General features: G+C 40.2%; 2 protein-coding genes across 3 annotated transcripts in view; both read left to right on the forward strand.

Moving 5' to 3' along the window:
* Positions 1-13,683, forward strand: part of LOC147798553 (uncharacterized) — a 74,858-nt gene that overhangs the window by 19,523 nt on the left and 41,652 nt on the right. The gene's annotated exons all lie outside the window — the stretch shown is intronic.
* LOC110990737 (uncharacterized) lies at positions 1,261-6,800 on the forward strand. Its single transcript, XM_087138803.1, has 5 exons — positions 1,261-1,422; positions 2,216-2,289; positions 2,418-2,615; positions 5,969-6,027; positions 6,365-6,800. The coding sequence occupies exons 1-4, from the start codon at positions 1,367-1,369 to the stop codon at positions 5,971-5,973; spliced, it is 333 nt and encodes a 110-aa protein (XP_086994929.1). The 5' UTR covers positions 1,261-1,366; the 3' UTR covers positions 5,974-6,027; positions 6,365-6,800.

Here is a 13,683-nt window from a genome sequence, read left to right on the forward strand (position 1 = left end):
CACAATTCATCTAAAATGTGGCACTTTATCTGTTCATCTAGTCCTATGACCGATGACATGACATTTGTAAGCAATATGACTTTGGCACATGCTGGGCACATCATGCACACAGGACCTCTCTGCTGTAGTCTGGCCGGCCCAACTGTAGCACTTTATTTGGGATGGGCCTGTTACAAGCCTGGGTCCCCCCTACCCTCTGACATGCAATGTGTGCACGGTAAATTACACAGTACACTCAAACAGATAATTTAACTTTAAAATTCAACGGAAACTAATTTATTTACAAATATACAAGGCACAAAAACAATTTGATGAAGGGGGAGCAAAATACAGAAGATTAACAGTTTAAAAACATGGGTTTTATAGAAACTAGAAGGCTGGTGGGCTGGTTAATAATTACCACTAGCCCAAATTCGGACTGTTCAAAGGGAAAGTTAGTCACTTGTCCGATGCGCCGATGTTACTTACATGTCTCTCAGCCGATCCATCGAGGATGATGCAGGTGAGTCGGGGTTTGACTAACTAGACCAACAGGCAGGTAGGTAGCTGCGTCCCCCTCCGGCAGACTTGCTGTCCCTATCCGGCTCCGACTCCGTATTAAGGAGCCCTGATATATTGAATAATCATACCCACGTTCGCTAATACACATGTACATCTTACGGCAAACATTTGTGCACCATTTAACCAAATTACTAATTTTCCATACGCAAAAGGAGAAACTACATTATTAAAACGGTCGCTAAAATTGGCTTTTGAACTCCCCATTGTCACAGATATATACAGTAATAACACTTACATATACCAGACCAAAAAATAATGACTAAATATTAGAAAATAATTAAAAAGAACACTTACAGTATATACTGGCTCCTGAGGTCTTACAGCACACTGCCTTTTCTCTTTAAACTTTTCTCCTGAAAATTTGGGGCAGCAAATCACTCTCTCAACTTATGGCTACCGCCAACACAGGATTTCCAATCCACATCAACAAGGTTCAAGGCTTAATAAAATTCTGGCTTCAGAGCTATCGCTCAAACTTGTGCTATCGCACCACAGGCCTGTCAGTGTATGTCACGCAGAACCACTCCCAAGTATTTAAGGTTACCCCTGCTGGACAACGCCTCAGTGAGCAGGCACTATAAAACACTATTCAGGGCCCCATGCCTGGCATTTACCCATGCGGGTGTGAACCATACAGGACCACACCTTACTTTGCATAACAGGGCATATAAGGAAATTTTGCCAACTTGGCAGCATACAGTTTGTGTCTTTAAATTAATCAAACAGTTGACGTAAACTATCACTGACTTGTGACAGGGCCTAATAATAGTTGGGACTGATGCTATAGTTGGGGCGCAACACATACATGCTCTCTAGACCTCTGTGTTGTAGTTTGGCCTGCCCGACTTTAGCAATCTATATGTAGGTTAAACAGGCCAAACTATACATGTACATTGTAGGTAGTTGGGATTGATGCTGTATATGTAGGTGGGGCATAACAGCCTCATTGTATGTTTGGAATTTGGGCACATTATCAAGGGGTCTAGATGTGTGGAACTCATGAACATGTACAAACTTACTGTGAACATGTTTTCAATAAGTTGTGTCATGACTCTATTCTATACATGTACATGTATGCGTCACTCGCCAATGTGGATTGTGCATGTTTATTTGATTTGTGTATGCCTTAGTGCTGCACCTACCTGGCAGGTGCCAGAAGTGAAGGTTTGGTTCGGTTCTGTTTAATACACAGTTTGGAATTTTTTTCTGAACTTTGGTTTGAGTTCGGACACGTAAATGTACCCTCATGTACAATGCACTTGTTGTGTGGTAGAGTGCTACACCTGCACGCCTTGCTAAATAACTATTCCCTCTGGTGTTGCCTCTGATCATGCATGAGTGTGAATTTGATCAGCATCCGATCAAAATTATTTTGCATGGCCATTTATGACATCACTGGCCTACTATGGAAGGTAGAGCATTGCTACATGTATTGGCAAACTACTGGTAATGATAAATGTGAATTATGAAGCACAATTTCATGTGGTGCGAATTTAGAATTATTGTGTAGTAGAAATGTGGTAAATGTTTTAATTGTTGAAGCCCATTTTTTACTGTTGCAGTGGACCGCCCTCGGTACAGTGTGTAAATCAAAAAGTCAAGTACCTGCCTCCCTCTGTTAGTTAAACCATTTTTTTTCCTCTGTTTTTAACAGAAACCACTCATGGGTCAGCTTTTCTGGATTTTCTGAGTCCTATAATGGTACCTTCAAATTGACAAGACACACAGGTACAAGAAGGAATACCTAAGCAATATACATTGAATAAAATCTTTGTCAATTGTTTCAACAGTTACGATTTAGTTGTGGTGCAATGTTGTAAGCAAGAATCAGTGCTATTGTAAAATTTACATCAAAGGTCTCTCTGCGAAGAATGTGTCTTCTGCATTCTTCAATGGCGAGTTGGAGAACAAAATGCGAGAACATGGCCATCTGGACATGTTCAACATGGTGAAAGTTGACAGTGACAAAGATAAAGTTCTCGCTGAAGTTGAAAAGCTGAGGAGAAAGGAGCCTTATGAGCATCGCAACTGTCATGCAAATTGCAAGGCCAAAGGTAATCAATGTTATTATTGAAGTTGGAAACAGTTGTTTGTGTATGCTTTTGACGTTACCAGATGAATGGCAATTAAAAGAATGCATCATCAGTGCATCGGTGGCTTAGGATTGCATTTTTGTCTTTTTGTGGATATTTATTTTGTGGGAGGGGGAGTGGAACTGTGCATTCATGTATGTAGAAGAGCTTTTCAGATGGTGTGCATTAATCTGTTGGACCGAGTAAGTCCATTGTTAATTTAAAATATTTTGCAATCACTTTCTGGTGGGATTCTTCTGTTAGTTTTTCCTTGCCAACAAGTGTCCTGGAATAAATCTATTTATAATCATTTATGAAACTGCCTGCACCCTTGTGCTCCATAATGAATTCTAAAGTACTCTGGCTCCAGCTCTGCACCATGGAGATCACGCAGGTCCCCATTCCATGCATGGTGCCCAGACGTCTCACAGCTTATGAATAGATCAATAAGGACGAGGACCAGTCTAAGATCACAGTGGCATGGTGCGAGTGGGCCCTACGTGTATCATCATGCCAGATACCTGTAGATGTACGGTAAATGCAGGCCAACACTACATGTACGTATGTCAGTACAGTCATCAAAGTTACACAAAGCATAAACCTTATAGTACATGTAGATGTGTCCCCCAAAACTTAATTCAACTTGCAATTAATTGGAGCAGTAACACTACTGCTTAAAGGGGATAATCTTTGGTGTGAAGATTTCTTTTATAAACATGCATCAGCACATAAAACAAGTATATATATAGCAAGAAACACATCTGAATAATTTCAAAATGTGTGGAAATATGTTAAAAAATATAGTTTTCACGACCCTATTTCACTCCATTCTGGAAGCAAAAGCTACAACAGCTGTCAGGTATTGAAAGTTGTCCAAAGAAATTCCAAAGAATCGTGACGCCATAGGACAGAGTCTTTTATCCAGCAACTGTTTACTGTTATGTAATGATGCGTAGACATGTACAGTACATGTACATTATGTAGAAGTGTTAGCGTTGGACTTTGCAATCATGTCAAACTCAAGCGCCGATAATTCCAGCATTAATGCTTTTTTCTGATCACCAGCAATCAGTTGTCATGTCCATTTGACAAAGAAAACGACATTGAAGGAGCTGATGAGGCACAAGAAATATGGCCTGGTCAGTTCGAACCAATACACTCAGAAAGAGATTTTGCAACTCGAGGCTGTTGGCCACGGGCATGGCGGTGACCCAGAGGATCGACAACAAAACTGCTCTGAATCTACATTACTGCTCCCAGGGAATTGTTTTGATTGCCACAACAGCCACCGACAACACAGATTATCAGCATTCTTTCGAAATTTACAATTCAGTATAGAAATTATTACATGTATACGACGTGATGCAAACTGAAATGAACGAAACGTGTCAAATTAGTTGTCCAATAGCTCTGCCCCGTGTTCAGAGAAGGGCATCTGAAACAAGACCAAATGTTGTGAACTTGACATGTGTGAGTTACATGTACGTACCTGAGTACTTGCCAGTGCAGAGAAATAGTATTCTTGCGCTGACTGATCAACTTTCTTGCCAGAGCTATGGATTTCTGTCTGGAAAGTCAAGTCCGTCCAATGACATTACACTTTTGCCTAGATTGTCTGTTGCCCTCATTGACCGATTTCAATAAGTTTTTGCGCAGAGCCCGGCGGAGACAGAAAAAAGCACCCAGAAAAACGCCAATTTTTGTTGATTATAATGACATGAAAGATGGGTTAATCCAAACTTATAGTATATAAGGTAGTTGAAAACTACATCTGTACCTTATAACTAAATTTAACTCTGCAGGGCCCATCCCCTTTAAATACATCTAAATCAGTAGGATGTTTTGATGATCTCGTTTTCTTACCTGCTATTGCGTTGGCAAAGAAATGAATATCAGAGAAGTTCAGTACTTTTTTGTACATGTTCTATTGTTAAAAACCGCAGTCCAAAATATTGATACTGTATGTTTTGGTCATGTTTAAATACATTCCTTTGTTAAATGCTGTAAGCCTGAAGAAATACTTAAAATAACTACAGGGTCTGCTTTACAAACAGGGATCAAACTGAAATACATGTACAGTAGTTGGTAGGATGTTTGCCTTAAGGCTTACTATGATTTGGTAATTTAGTTGCATACAATCCAAACACAGGAACTGCACAGTTTGTGGAGACAACTGCGAACAAATGTCGACCATAACGGCCAACTGCGAGGCAGACAACCCAACATCCTATAAGAAAGATGTTGGGCATAAGAAGTGTATTCAGAAGTGGAGTCATGGCCATTTGTTCACTGTCAGGGCAGGTGGTCACATTGAGTATTGGCAGTCACTCTTATTTGTAAATTTTTTTGGTAATTTTTTGCATGCTGACCCCTGTGCACCAGACATTTGCATGGTTACCCTTGTGCCACTTCAATGTAAGAATATTAATTGTGCACCACTTTTGAAAAATTAAACTTGTGCATGGCTTAATGTAAGAATTACACTTGTGCACCACTTATCTCAAGGTTTATTCTTGTGCGCCACTGAATCATTGTGAAGGTACTTGGCCGCAGAACTCAATGTACTTTAATACAATTCTGGCTTGGGCCACCCAGCTGGGATTAAGGGATCCTATTCCACCTTTCATGCAGCTCAAGGAATCAGGTCTTGATATCACTTGCATTTCCACTGGATCAACCTCAGACAGCCACTCATCAAAATGGACGAAGAGCCTCTTAGTGCTGAAACTTTAGAAATAGAAATATTATCTGAAATTTCAAATGCAGCATCAATACCCACTGATAATACCCCTGGTTCAAAATACATGTACATGTATAGCTGAGTATCACAAGAGTATGAAATACTACATGCAAATACCAGAACACGTCTACTCGATTGATGAATATGACGGAAATAGATTGATCACAAACAATTTGACATTTATAATGACCCAATTCACGGTTAACAGCAAGACTTAGTTGGTCCATGGACAGTCATTTGGAACCAGCAAATGATTAGTTGAGCCTGAATGCCCAAGCAAAGTAACCGCTTGCAATGCTGCACTACACGGCATCTGATATCGCCATGGTCCAGTTGCAATGGAAGTGTGTAAAACACCTGGATCTGTGCACTCGGTATGCAGCACAGTATAAGTGGCAGAGAGGGACATAGACGTGTCCAGTGATAAGCTCTAGAGAGAGTGGATCCAGTCACACCCCACATACACTTTTATATTCCCCACGCACGCACTGCACTGAATATTCACAAAACCATATAAAGTAAATCAACAAAGGAAGCCTTTTTAAAATATATATGTATATATAACACAAACACAGAATACTACTTTAATCTACAGGATGATGTCTGCAATCAATGTGACCTTCCAGTACCGCAAGGCAGAAAAAAAAAACAAAGGTAAGCCACGCTTGTATTTAATGCTTGTGTATATATGTACATAAATTGGTTGATAATTGGGAGACAATGTAGCCCAGGCTCTCATCGGACTTCATTCCTTTTCTGGTTGTGATATTGTAAGTTCTTTTCGAAGTAAAGGAAAGAATAAGTTTGTGAAGGTCTTGCTGAGCAAGGAGAGATATATATTTGCGTTCACCCAGCTAGGAGCAGAATGGGAAGTCACAGAGCAGCTAAGAAAGCAAATTGAAGAATTTGTCTGTGATGTGTATGGACAGAAGCAATACCAGAGTATTAATGATGCTCAATTCAACTGTTTTCTCCTTGGTCAAAATGACAGTGCCCTGCCTCCAAATTGGGACAGTTTGCTTCTACACATCAAACGAACAAATTACCAGACAGCTGTATACCAGACAGCTGTATGACTCCGTCAGACCAAAGTCTGCAAACTCTGCTATTGAAGTAGAAATTACCATACAACATGAAATCTGCTGAAATGAGCTTTTGATAACCCTGGATGAACCACAGGATTCCTTTAGGTTTGAGCCTATGGTATAAAATGCGGTACAGTTTTGCACTGTACATCAGAACTACTGGAAGTATGTAACTCATCGAAGTATGTCCAATCTTTTGATTAAAAATATCTCAAGCATTTTACATTGCAGTTAGGAGTTTGTTGAAAATTAACCATTTAATGATTAATTTCACACCATGTAAACACACAATAGCAGAATGGCTTGATTTAGCTGATAAAAATTAAAAAACTTTAATCAGTTAAATAAAGCCTGGAATGATTTAACTGATAAAAATGAACAATTTCTGGTATTTTGTGTTTACTTGGTGTTAAATCATCCAGTAGGATTATTAGTCAACATTTTGCAGCATGTACATGTACATGTATGAAAAGACCTAACTAGCTTGGTCAGAAACAAATGATTAATGTTTCTGATTTTTAAATAAACATACTGTACTTGCGGGTACACTTTGTTTGGTAAATGATGTTTCAATGCTGTACCAGTACACAGGTTTGTAGGATCTGCTTCTCATTCAATTATAATACATATAATTATTTGTATGAACTTGAAGAATTATCTCACGGCAATGGATGATCGATTGTACATAACCTTATAATTTCATTGTCCATAATTAGAAATTCGTTTCTTATGTGAGGTCAGGTGAATCCTGTAAAATTGACTCTACAGCAAGTGTTAATGTAGCAGGGAACATCCAGGCATAATCTGTTCTATAATAACTAGAATTATTAAACAATGGGGAAATGAAACCTTCATTATATTTACCGTGGCTAGTTTTTATCCTTGCATGGACTTTCAAGAGTGGGTAATTCCAGACATATATTCTGAGTTGTTTTCTCGAGGACGTTCCATTTCCTTGTTGATTTTGGTGAGATTGCAAAAACAAATTAACTTAGATAAAAGTAACAGTCGAATAACTCTTATATGGGAACCAGAAGTGTATTGTCAATGGTAAAATATTATTTTGTACATAATGTGTTTTATGTTTGTAATCAAATAGTAAATAATATTCTTTTTATGAATACATGGACCATTCCTGCTAATTTGGGTAATGTGGTAAACATTACAAAAAAAAGGAATCCCTGTTCGGAACAATTTAACTTGTAATAAGGAAACAAAATTTCAGGTAATTTACTGTCTGTTTATTTTCTTTATATTTCAGACAGTTTTTCATCATCCCTGTTGACTGTTGGTTTTTAATAATACCCCTCACACAACCTAATAAAATTTGTATATTGGAACTACATGTAGCTGTTCCCCCTCCTTATTTCTGAGTGGATTGGCTCTGCAACACTCCGACTTCGGTAATGGACTCTTGGGTGCAGTGTTCCAAATGCCAAAGTACATGAACGTGTAAGTTTCACTGCCAATGCACTGGCTTATCCCTGGATAAGTCATCAGACTTGGAGTTTGAGTGCTGCAACCTGAATTCTGAATTCCGCTCAGCTGTGATTTGGCTATTTCAAGGTTTAATTAGGTGATTGTGTCATGCTGTAATCAAGTTTCTTTTTTGGATGGTAATGTACACTGTCTGCAACTAGTACGGTAAAGCTCATCGAAACGTGAAGATTTTGTTCAGCAGTGAATTAAGTTGTTGCATATAATTACGTTGTTTGTAGATCCATTTGTAAAATGTCTCAAAGTAATATTATACATGTTTATCAACCATCTCAATGATCTGATCTTCCAAGCATAATCATGAATGTGGTTATTTCTTCTATGGTTTGGGTAATATAATTTTTAAAATGGAGCATTGAAGATATCCTATATGATCACCTCGGAAGTACATGTTTTTTTGACATTCCAGAATCACAACATGAATAGATTGAATTATGAAGACAGAAGTTTGTTAAGAGCCAACAATGTAACATGGGGAAGATGTTGGTATTGTAACGAAAAGCTTTTTTGATGTCTAATTAGAATACCTTTTCTGTGTTTGCTCATGGCTCATTGCATGCTGAGAATTTGGCTTGTTCTTTTCTATAACTAGGACTCTTTTGTTAAGTTGGATACGCTTGAGCAGAGCTCAGTGTGCAGTCTGTAGATCAGTCATTTACATTTGAATTATTTTGTATCACCAGAAAATGAGGGCCACTCCCTTACATTCCTTCTTTTGAAAACTAGGTTGGGCACTCTGTATAAAAACTAGAGCCCACTATTGCCTGTCGAGGATTTGCGACTGGGTGTTGGCAAAGGCAACTATGTTTTGATTTGTTTCTGTTGCATGTACATGTATGAATGCCACTTCTGAAACATGTGGATATCCTGACAAATTCTGTAAGTTTATTTTCTATCTTCATGCATTTGTGCCCCGTGCCTCATCTCAGCCATGCCTGTAGTACATTTATCTATTGTATAAATTACTGGTTGTGCTGTATAATTGTAGATGCAGTAATGAGTACTGATCAAACTGTTTAAAGATGGTACTTGATTCGGTTACTTGCTGGCTAGAGCCACGAGCTAATTACATTGTAGATTGTGAATTATAGCCGAGAAACCTGTTGGGCTGATTCAACGATTTGAATCCATACTGTCAAATTGTAAATATTCGAAATGATGCAATTATTTGAGATACTGTTGTGTCCACAAGTTTGCATAGCACCCGCTTTGGGTTGACATGGAAAATGAATGACGTAATGTAAGATGGAGGTTGTTACATGAATACATGAGAAGAGTTCTGACTGAGCAGAAGTGCCTTGCGTTCCATTTCATAAGTTCGTTTAATAGGCTAATATACAACAGATACCCATGCTGTTTCGATAAAGATTAGTTACCAAAAAGAAACGACTGAGGGCACTTTAATATTTGTCTACATTCATCAACTCGTCAGAAACTTCACCGATACTGAGGCTTACCTGGGTGAAACATTAGCAATTTTTCACGTTTGTAAAACTGAAACTGAGCAAGTTACTGATTGTTGTTGATTGGTAAGTGTCCCAAAATCATTTAGTAGTTGTTTAAGTAACGTTGTGCATCACGAACTTGTAGTAAAAAGGATTTTTGAAACATAGTTCTGGTAACGTAAAGATGATTTAGTTCACATGCAAGACGCACGTACATGTGTGCCCGAAGGTCATAGGTCATACTGCGGAAAGCCATGAAAATCAGTGTCATGTAAGTTTATACTGTGTAAACGCATTGACAGTTCAGCAGAGTTCTTGTGCTTTCGAGCCAAGTTTTAATATCTACTGAGGTTAATTATCAGATTGATTGCCGACTGGTTTTGGATTGTATTAGATTCAAACATGTTTGCCACAGTTTATATGAGTGTGCATGCATCTGTAGTTTAATTCCAAGGTTCAATTTGTTATACATGTAATTACAGGATCAACCAAAGAACTGCATATTCCAGGCTCATGGAACTGACATAACCAGAGTTTTCTAAGCTGTTAAAGTTAACTTGCATCCGGTGACAGTAGTAAGTTCTATGTTTCAGAATTGCATCTACCGAAGGCTAAAGAATTTTATGTAATTTCTTAAAATCACCTTACTGTTTGCATTTTTCGGATACATGTATTTTTTATGCGTTTTAACTAGCAAATTTGCAAGCCTGCTTTCCCGACTACATGCACATGTACACATGTAATATTTATAGACTTGTACACACCTGTTACTGAATATTCAAAACAGCTTGTTTAATTTTGTTCATTGCAGAATTGAATGCTGATTTTTCAATAAAGTCACCATACATTAAGGGCCGGATACAAAAAGCTGAGTCCTCAATTCCACTTGAACCTTCCACAATTCAATTTACTCTACGTACCTACACCGAGGCCAAGATGGATGAGAGGAAATTAAAATGCCGTACCAGTAAGACTAGATTCAACCAGCAAAAAAGGGTGTTGGAACAACACATGTTGCAAGTAGACTCCATAGAAGAGCTGACTGCAGAATTTTAGAAGCTTGAAGTTACCTTATCTGAACTTCAAGACCGACATCATGAATACTGCGAAAAAATAGCAGATACTGATGAGTACGAGCAGGAAGAAGAGTACTGTAACGAAACATTGGTCTGGTGCCAGTCTAGGGCTGGTACCCAGCGAGGTGGCTCCGCGCCGCTGCAGCCAGTGAGTGTGTTGCTAGTGGTATATAAGGCAGCGCTCGCTGCACGTCGCGCTTTTTTCTGCACGTCGCGCTCTGCATGTTGCACATTAGCTCTCGCAAGTCTTGGTACACACGCAAGCTAGCTCTCACAAACTCGCTCTCCTGTACTCCTGGGTCACTTTAGTGTAATCGGCCGGACCGAGGGACCCCGCGGCAGCCGGAGCTACCAGACAGGTACGCAGCCTAGTTGGTGAGTGGAATAACAAGTGTTGAGTTGGTTCCATTGCATTCAAGTCTCCCGCCACCTTTATATGAGACGCCTAGAGAGGATACACCTAAGGAGGAGTGAATAAATCAGAGTTGCACACATAGAAAACCCTGGTGGTGTGTATTATTTGCGCGTCTACTGATTAGCCAGAGTGGGTGAGAAAGTGTGGGTGACTGCGGATTTCATGGCGGTGCCTGGGGGTATATTTCTCCCAAACGGAGGTACGCCCCGGGTTTTCCCGATAACCGCTCGTCGGGAGGGCCTAATCCTGAGCGTCTGTCTGAGGGCACACCACTGGCGAGTGTGAGGGTCGGCGGCACGCTACAGTACATTCAGACCTGCTTAGATGACTTCATGAAAATAAAGCTGAATCTGAACCAGGTGAGAAAGTCCCAGAAAGATGAATCCGCCAAAGATGTGCCAGTGAAAGATGTAGCTGTACCGCACGATGATGACGCCTCCCAAGGCTCTCCCAGAGTCTGACATCCAACCTGAAAGTAGTGGTGCCTGAACAACAAGCTGACCCGTCCCTTCCTAGTCGAAACCACCAAGTTCTGAAGAAGTGCAGCCAACAAAATCCAGTGCCCCTGAACAACAACCACATGCTGGCCCTTACCCGAATGTTACATGCAAAACGGGGAGGAGGCTTCTCTTTGAGGCCTACTGAAATTTCTCGAGGATGAGACAAAAAACCAGAAGAAGAACATCTGCTTCTATCAGAAGTACCAGTATTACGTTGCAGCCAGCCAGAGTACATGTGACCAAAGGACGACCTGCCACTACAGGAAAATGGAAGAAGTGCTAGGGGTGTGAGACTGATAGTCATTGGCCTGACCAGTGTCCGTCGTTATTAAAGCCGACTCCTGAAGAACGCCCTGCAGAAGGTGAAAGACAAGCATGCTTGTTTGCTTGTCTAAAGAAAGCCGGCAGAGGGCACAATATGAACACCTGCAGCAGAAAAAGGAAATGTTCCCAGTGTGACTCCCATCACCACCATCTTCTTAACATAGTAAAACCTGTTGCTCCAGCTACACCAACTGCTCAAGTGATGGCATGCAGTGCAAATTCCGATCCCACCGATGTTGCCCTACCCTTGCTGACGACCAAAATTGGTGCACTTAACATGAAAATGACTGGAAACATCGTGTCGACTGCTGTGCAAGTGTAACCCTAATCCGAGAAGCAGCAGTGAAAAACTTGGTCTACAAGGAAAAGGCAAACCAATCAGCATAGACATCACAACATTGGGCAGGGTGACTGAGAGTCATGTCACCAAACTGCATGAGATTAAGATCCACTGTCGAGAGAAAGCATACAAGGTGTCCGCAGTAGAAGTCCCTGAGATAACTACAGTACCTCCATTACCACAGCAGTGCACAGAAAGGATCGAAAATCATCTGAGAAAGAGGATCGAACGGGGGAGTGGAGAGGTCGACATACTGCTTGGTGTTGATCATCCTGCTATGCATACAGAGCAAATAGATGGCTACATCCTTAGAAATTCTCGACTTTGATGGGTGATCCTTGGCTCACCTAATGAGATGACTGCAAGAACATCCACCGTGCTCCACATAAAGGTCACCGGCAAGACTGACCTCAGTGAGTTTGGGTCCACTGAGGCAATGGGTGTCAAGCTTCAGAACTGCAACTGTAAGCCTTCCAACTACCTGCAGCTAACTCCCAAAGACCAACAGCAATTCAACAAGATGTGGGAGTCATGTGAAAAAGTCGACAACAGATGGCTTGTTCCCTACCCATGGAAGAGGAACCCAGAGGAGCTGCTGGACAACAGAAAATAAGCTATGGCAAAGCTGGTGTCCATAGAGAAGAAGCTACAGAGAGAAGGGAACAACGCTCAACTCTATGATGATCAGTTGAAAGAGATGGAACAAAAGGGGTTCTCGAGAAAGCTGAGCAATGAAGAGATGGAAACCTATGATGGTCCACTACATTTCCCACCATCCAGTTATTCGTTCCGATAAGAAAAGTACACCAGTTCGTATCGTCTTCACTGCTTCTGCTAGCTTCAATGGCCACCGACTCAATGATTACTGGGAGAAGGGCCCTGATCTTCTCAATGATCTCTTCAGAGTTTTGTTCATGCTCATGCCTGTTATAATCATTTCATTCTTGGTATTTGGTTCAGAGTTGCAGAGAAATTAAGAGATACATTGCAACTGAAATTTGTGTTTGTGCGGATGAATCGTTTGCTGATTTCTGTGATGGGTTATCTTTAAATTTTGTATTTTCAGAGAGGCATTTTTCATTGAAATCAGTGTTTTCACCAAATGTTATTAAATTCAATGTATAGGAGATAATTTTACTTTGAAAGCAGTGTTAATTAGTGATTGTTTCTGTTTCAATGAAAAATTAACTTAGTAACATGGTAATATGGATGGTCATTTAAGCTTCCGTGTATTGGCTGCTTTGAGCAGTATAGTAAAACTAGCCCCCACAGAGGTGATCCTTGGAGCATCCTATTTTCCTGAAGAAGGCTTGTTGTATCCTCCACCCCAAGTGATATAGGAGTCTGCTGGGTTTAATGCATTATTATGTAAGGATCCAGATTGAGTGGCTGTGACAAATGTAAAATTTTGATTTGTAACGTCATGCCTTGTTCCACTTTATTAAAAACTGCAGTTCATTTCATGTGTTGACTTTTTAGGGGGGCGTATGTGTAATACAACTTTCTGTAGAGCAGCCTGTCACATTTCTTGTTTCAAGTCTAACATGATCTTGCAGATGTCCATCAACCTTCCAATGTTTTCAGGTGCAGTTTGTAAAACCCAAAGATGATCCCAACACTTTTATTTT

This window comes from Acanthaster planci, linkage group LG07, assembly GCF_054643075.1.
Source record: "Acanthaster planci isolate LZ-2023a linkage group LG07, COTS_SCS, whole genome shotgun sequence".
Taxonomy (NCBI): Eukaryota; Metazoa; Echinodermata; class Asteroidea; order Valvatida; family Acanthasteridae; genus Acanthaster; species Acanthaster planci.

Excerpts from the sequence above, each read along its gene's own strand:
- LOC110990737 (XM_087138803.1), top strand. The coding sequence starts at position 1,367 with ATGCTCTCTAGACCTCTGTGTTGTAGTTTGGCCTGCCCGACTTTAGCA. Across the intron at positions 1,423-2,215 it reads CCGACTTTAGCAATCTATAT|AAACCACTCATGGGTCAGCT; the intron begins GTAGGTTAAACA and ends TGTTTTTAACAG. Across the intron at positions 2,290-2,417 it reads CAAATTGACAAGACACACAG|GTCTCTCTGCGAAGAATGTG; the intron begins GTACAAGAAGGA and ends TTTACATCAAAG.